At 36.2% G+C, this 7,310-nt stretch overlaps 1 protein-coding gene across 1 annotated transcript; it reads left to right on the top strand.

Moving 5' to 3' along the window:
* The first annotated feature begins 1,458 nt into the window (after positions 1 to 1,458).
* On the top strand, positions 1,459 to 5,694 carry LOC130749203 (ATP-citrate synthase alpha chain protein 2-like). The gene is made up of 13 exons (XM_057602524.1): positions 1,459 to 1,615; positions 1,801 to 1,951; positions 2,614 to 2,790; positions 2,902 to 3,063; positions 3,176 to 3,256; positions 3,412 to 3,463; positions 3,572 to 3,686; positions 3,827 to 3,908; positions 4,161 to 4,256; positions 4,345 to 4,446; positions 4,615 to 4,731; positions 4,827 to 4,943; positions 5,338 to 5,694. Exons 2-13 carry the CDS (start codon positions 1,853 to 1,855, stop codon positions 5,407 to 5,409), a joined length of 1,272 nt encoding a protein of 423 aa, XP_057458507.1. The 5' UTR covers positions 1,459 to 1,615; positions 1,801 to 1,852; the 3' UTR covers positions 5,410 to 5,694.
* The last annotated feature ends 1,616 nt before the right edge of the window (positions 5,695 to 7,310 follow it).

Raw genomic sequence — 7,310 nt, 5'->3', positions numbered from 1 at the left:
TTATTTTTCAATTGTAAAAGATTTTAATGTTATCAAACCATAACCCCGAAGTGTGGCTGCGGTTTATTGCTTTTCGGCCTGGCTTTTCCTCTGCTACCACTCAGGCTTGGATTCCCTCTCAGGTTACGGGGTGAACTCGAGTGTGTTTGTAGTAGTCTTACGGGGTCTTTGGGGGGTGTAGATTGTCCCGCCGGAGAGGTTTTGCTGGTTGCTCTCTCCGGGTAATTTTGTGTCAGTAATAGTAGATGATGCGTATAGTAATCACCACCATTGCATGGGTATGGTTTGTGATTCGTCCGACGCTTGGCTAGGAGGTTTTAATCGGGTTCTTCTAGAGGGGAGTCCTTTCTTGCTGAGCTTCAGGCCCTGCGAATGAGCCTCTTGATGGCGTGCGGAGGGGGTTTTAAACGTGTTGGTAAGATTGCTTGGAGTTAGTGAATGCTCTAAAGAGGAACTGTTATGACTTTCATGTCTATGATAATATTTTGATAGATCTGCATCTTCTTGTGTCGCGTGATTGAGAGTTTCGCCTTCATCATGTGCATCGGGGTTAGAATGCCTCTGCGGATTGCCTAGCCGGGATTGGCGCATAAGTTCAGTGTGTTTTTCTTGACTTGCCCTCTTCGCCGGATTTAGTTTTGCCTTTTATTTCTAGAGACTTGTTAGCTTTCTAGTTTTCTTGTTTAGTTTTCTCATTCACCAAATAAAAAAACCCCGATATAATAGGTTGAGAGGAAATTGATATGATGAGCTTTTAATTTTAAAGTAAGGGAAATATATCTTATCGACATGTGGGTTGGGTGGGAGGGTCCATGGATTAATTTTTGGAGGGTACGAATTATCTTTCCGACGTATTAAAAAATATATCTTACCAAAACATCGAAAAAGTAAATGTAATATAAGAATAAAAAAGTAGTATAATTTATTGCACTCCACGCATTATTTAAAGGGTAATGATATATACACACCTCTTTTTTTATACATTTCATCTCCCTCCTCTTATTATCTATCACATCTTATACTTTCTCACTCTTACTTTTTCTTTTCTTCCTATCTCTCTCTTCCTCCACCTCATTCCACCTCATTTTGAGGTGTGAATAAATAATTATTGATTATTTAAACAATGAAATTATAACTTTATTCATAAAATGCTTGAACAGTGAATTTTATTTAGTACATCGAAAAGATGAATTACATCTTTCAGGAATTGATCTTTGGACCTTTCTCACTCAATCCATATGTCATCTAACTCTTACTACTTGAGCTATTATTCGTTTGAGCTGCTGCATTATATTCCAAACATAGTTCTTTTTTGTTAATTTTTTTTTAAATCAATTTTTGTTTTTGTTAAATTTGGTGCAACGTCCATTCATGATTTTTCATCCCGTGAGACCGTGCGATACACGAGTGACTATTATTATAGCAGAAAAAATGTATCAATTAATATTATTATTATTATAATACCCAACATATCCTCGTTTTTCATTTTTGTTCTTTCTGCAAATCTCTGTATATATGGAGTCACCACCAACACACTCACGTTACCCCTCCTTCACCATTGGATCTACCAATCTCTCACCTTCTTCTTCACTGACCCATTTCCCTCTCTCTAAGGGTAACTGCATTCCTCTTTCTTCAAAATCTTGTCCATTTTTCATGTTCATTTTCCTGTGTAGTTCTGTTACATGTGATTGTGATCATTGAGCTGAGTCTGTAAAAATTTGATTTTGATTGGAATTCTGAGGACCCTTTTAGCTGAATTGATCAGGGTTTTTCTTGTTTTTTCACATTGTGTTGTAGGGGAGGTTTTTGTTTTTTCACTTTGGTGAGTAAACTGTGTATTTAAGAACCAATGGCGCGTAAGAAGATCAGAGAGTATGATTCTAAGAGGCTGTTGAAGGAGCACTTTAAGAGACTTTCTGGCCAGGAATTGCCCATCAAGTCTGCACAAGTATGCATTCTCAATTTCTCATCATGGTTTATTGTTTAGTTTGTTGAATTTTTTAATTGTTCTTGTGTTGGCTTGGCTTTGAATCTTGTACCTTCAGATTTGTTTGGTTTGTGAAATTGCAATTTAAAGTTTTGTTAGCTTCTGTTAATTATATGACCCTATATTTATATTAATCCTATGTGATATCTCAAAGGACATTTGAGTTTTGTAATGATAGAAATTAGAACGTAGATCCGGTGGATGAACATTGAACTAGTCTTGTTTGTCCTTCTGTGACCTCATTTCATTGCATTAGTCAGTTAAAAAAAATTCAAATCTTGAAGCTTCCTTTATTTAACTAACTTACTACAAACAATGTATAAACAATGTATTGCGTTTAGTTTCTTTCCTTGGTTAAGTACATGGTATGATGGTTATCTCATGATGTTCACATTATCCAAACTTGTTATTTCCTAATCCTTACTGCCATCAGACAGTTACCCCTGCTGTTTAACTATGCTGGTTTGTAGAATAATGTATTAGCTTCTGGATCCCATTAGTATATAGCTGGGCTTTGTGATTAAGTTCAAATTTGCATATTAATAAGCTACCCCCAACTTACAAATTCAATCTGTACAGCTTGCATCTTGAATAATAAAGTTGTGTGATGATTTATTTTGTAGGTCACAGAATCAACCGATTTTAATGAGCTAGCAGGGAAGGAACCCTGGCTCTCATCTTCAAAATTGGTTGTGAAACCTGACATGCTATTTGGAAAGCGTGGAAAAAGTGGGTTGGTTGCCTTGAATCTTGATTTGGCAGATGTTGCTTCTTTTGTGAAAGAGCGTCTTGGCAAAGAGGTATTTTCTTTCTCCTCTGTCCCTCCAAACTTTACTCAAATTGTGAACACTTTTTCTTAGTACTTTATGTCTATCCTTTAAGGTTTGCTCATATTTCTCTCTAAAATTTAGGTTGAGATGGGTGGATGCAAAGGGCCTATAACAACTTTCATTGTTGAACAATTCATCCCCCACAACGAGGAGTTTTACCTTAACATTGTCTCGGAGAGACTGGGGAACAGTATAAGCTTTTCTGAATGTGGAGGAATTGATATTGAAGAGAACTGGGACAAGGTACCAAATTGCATATTGTTTTTACCTTTTAAAAAATAAATCTCACTGTAATTTTTACTCATATCTTCCCTCATAGTTTCCTGAGCTACAAAATGGTCTGTTCGTATTTCAGGTTAAGACTGTATTTATTCCAACAGGAGTGTCTCTTACATTAGAGAATATTGCCCCTCTTGTTGCAACCCTCCCATTGGAGGTATATTCACTTGACTAACTTGTTTTTACATGAACAGGTCAACTTAGTTACTTTTTTTTTTTACCTAACATGTATTTCAGCTTTCTACATTTTATTGATGTTAATGAATACCTAATACTATTTTGTTTGTGGCACTTTATTTCAATTATTTACAGATCAAGGGAGAAATTGAGGAATTTCTCAAAGTGATTTTCGCTCTATTTGAAGGTATACTATATAATATAACAAAAGATCATGTGTGCTTTTGAAGACAACTTCATTGACAGATTCCCTTAAATTTAAATATTTTATTTCTATTACCTCCTTGTATGTTAGATCTGGATTTCACTTTCTTGGAGATGAATCCTTTCACTTTGGTTAATGGAAAGCCGTATCCTTTAGATATGAGAGGGGAGCTAGATGACACTGCTGCTTTCAAGAATTTTAAGAAGTGGGTTTCTTCCATCCAAAGAGTATTAACTTTTATAAGGATGCATATAATTGTTAATATCTCTAACTAATCAAGAAAAACTGAATCATATTTCACAGTTCACATTTTTTATTGAGTATGCGTGTTGTTATTATTTTCAGATGGGGAAACATTGAATTTCCATTGCCATTTGGAAGGGTTATGAGTCCTACCGAGACTTTCATTCATGGATTAGATGAAAAGGTGAACAAATATAATTTTCAGCTTTATCTACAATTGCATTCAATTCATTTATAACTTTGTCCTTAAGCTGCAAATCTCAATCATCTTTGCTTCTATGTAATACTAAGATATGGTCTGCAGATTGTCAGGGTCAATTAAATTCCTTGTACCAACCTCTTATCCATCATGAATAATATCATTTCTTCTAGTTATGGTTGTATGAAAGTTCTATGAAAAGCTTATGATGTTTGTTTGGATGTTTTCTGCTGCCAGACAAGTGCATCTTTGAAATTCACAGTATTAAACCCAGAGGGCCGGATTTGGACAATGGTAGCTGGGGGAGGCGCTAGCGTCATCTATGCTGACACAGTGTGTTTCTATTACTTCAGAACTAAATACATTGCTAAACTATATTCTCTCTTGATATTAAGCAACAAATACTAATTTATTAAAACAGGTAGGAGATCTTGGCTATGCTGCTGAGCTTGGAAATTATGCAGAATATAGTGGTGCACCCAAGGAAGATGAGGTCTTGCAGTATGCCAGAGTTGTCATTGATGTAATTAATTCATCTCACTACATTGTTTTCAGTATAATCATTTCCGATTTGCAGATTCAATATTGTTCCTTTAACATGATGAGCCATTCTTTCTTTGGAGTGTGTAAGGGTACTTGAAACTGATACTGTAGTGATTTTAGTTACATGTCCATGATAATCTCTTTGCAGTGTGCAACTGCAAATCCTGATGGCCAAAAGCGAGCACTTGTGATAGGGGGAGGAATAGCTAACTTCACCGACGTTGCTGCTACATTCAGTGGCATAATTCGAGCTTTGAAGGAGAAGGTAAGCCTTATCACAATGAAGCTATGCTCAGTTATATCAAACGATGATTTGCTTGTAGCAGAGTTAATAAATTATTGAGCTTTATTACAAACCAGGAACAAAAGCTAAAAGAAGCAAAGATGCACCTCTATGTCAGGAGAGGAGGTCCCAACTACCAGAAGGGCCTAGCGAAAATGCGGGCACTTGGAGAGGAGATTGGCATCCCTATTGAGGTGGTACAACTGATACCTTTATTGATTGTGTTGAGAAGTCCACGTTGACTAAAGATATAACTAAATAATTCATTAAAAAGAGTTATGCAACCCTCACCCTTAAACTAGTTTTTGGGGTAGAGTTAGTCATAACTCATAACCTAATTCTAATATGGTATCAGAGCTTATCATCGACCCATTTCTTGGGCCACCCGCTAATGGGCTACCCGCATATGTCCAGTCCAGCCCTAGGGGTCATGTGTGTTGAGAAGTCTCACATTGACCAGAGATATGATTCAATAATTCCTTATAAAGACCTTACCCAAATTCTAATAGGTTGTTTTAAAACCAACTTATTGTGTTCATCAAGTTTGTTTTGAGGAACTTCCTCTTATCTAATATGGTCTCTTTCCAGGTTTATGGACCCGAAGCAACAATGACTGGTATATGCAAACAAGCAATCCAGTGCATCACTGCTGCTGCTTAAATATCCATTCTTAGGCGAGTTATTTCATTTTCATTTGTAGTTTCAAGTGATTGTTGATTCTCAATTCTCTTTCCTATTCTCAGAACTGTGAAATTAGGTGAGTTAGAGCATATGTTGTTACTATTTTAGTCATCTAATAAAGTGATCAAGGGTGTTTTGTATCATGTATAATTCTGATCGTGCAGTCTTGACTCTTGACACAATGAAGTGATATGTGTAACTTGTTTAAGTTTTTCGATGCTACAATTTTTCTTACTGAAATAAATGGATTTTGTTATCGATTAATTTTACAGATTCTTTAAGATTGATTAATTGTGATTAATTTATTATAATAAATCAAAATAAAAGTAAACAAATGTTTTTTCCCTTTGTAATAAAAAAACAAAGACTGAGTTAACTTACAGACATATTTGGTGATAAGTAGTATACAAATAATAATAGCATATGATTACTAAAAGACCAAAACTTTATTAAACAATGAGTTTTATTGTCCTGAAAGATAGCTCAAGTGATAAGAGGGGATTTGGGTTTGCCACCCTAGGTATGGGGCTTGACACCCCACTTATTCGATACAGGATTTAAAGTTCCGTATTAATATGGGATATAAAATTCTGTATTTGTTTCAGTATGTAAAGATAAATGCCTTTTCAACTTCATTTGATACGAAACTTTAAGTTCCGTAGGGTAGTTCAGGGTTTTTAAAAAAAAAGGGTAGGGTGGACATATTTGGTGGACATATCAGTTGGGGAGGGGGAGGTCCAAGGATCAACTCTGAAGGGATGTAGTTTACTGTAGTTTATATTTTCGATATACAAAAAAAATACAATGAGTCAACTGATGATCCACATGCTCACATGGATAGATTCACCAGACACTGTGAGTCTCTGAAAATGCGTGATGTCAACTTAGATAATGTCCGAATGATTCTCTTTCACTATACACTGAGGGATGATGTTGTAGACTAGCTGAGGTCACAACCTCCTAATAATATCTTGTCATGGGAGGACTTGGCAGAAATTTTTTTCACCAAGTTCTTCCCAACCACACATCAGGAAGGCAAAGCAGGAAACTTATGCCTTTAAACAACACAAATTTGAAAATTTGTATGAGGTTTGAGAGCGGCTCTAGGGGCTTCTAAGGAAGTGTCCAGATCATAAAATCTCTACTGGTAAACAAGTGGATAAATTATACTCATCATTGAACAAGTAAACGAGAGATAAGTTGGACACAATAACTTATAGTGCATTTGAGTCATTTCCTACACCCTTGAGATCATCAGCAACTTGGCTTCTAGAGCTTCACAGTCAAATTATGACAAGGAGAACCGAGAAGAAGTTCTTGAACTTAAGTCATTTGATGTCGTCCTTGCTCCAATAAGAAGCTATCCCAAAAAGTGGATGCTATGGTGCAACGAATGGAAAGTAGGCAGAAGAATTCTGAAGATGTTCCATTCGATGAAGAGGTGAAGGCGATGGGTAATCCTATTAACAACCCCTATCAAAATACTTACAATCCGGGTTGGAGGAGTCACCCAAACTTCTCGTGGAAAGATCAAAGGCAGTCACCATCTTAAGACCAAGAAAGTGGGAAGAAGAGTCATGAAGAGATCGTGGGAGAACTAGCCCAAGCCACTAGCAAGTTCCAGATGTCGACGAAGAGCTTCATCAATGAGTCTAGGAAAAACTACAAGAATCAGAAGGCTCCTATCAAGAATAAGGAGAACCAGGTGGGACAAATTTATAAGCAACTCGCTGAAAGACTTACTAATTCTATAGAAAATTGTTATGCTATTACATTAGGAGTGAAATAAGTTTGAGTGAGAGAAAAGAAAAAGAGAGTAAGAACAATGAAAGACAGAAAAATGAGAGCAATGATGAAAACAAAGAGAGAAAAGAAAGGGG

The sequence above is a fragment of the Lotus japonicus genome, chromosome 3, assembly GCF_012489685.1.
Source record: "Lotus japonicus ecotype B-129 chromosome 3, LjGifu_v1.2".
NCBI classification, from domain to species: domain Eukaryota; kingdom Viridiplantae; phylum Streptophyta; class Magnoliopsida; order Fabales; family Fabaceae; genus Lotus; species Lotus japonicus.
Note: the sequence above shows the minus strand (reverse complement) of the source record. Positions and strands in the feature narration are given on the sequence as shown.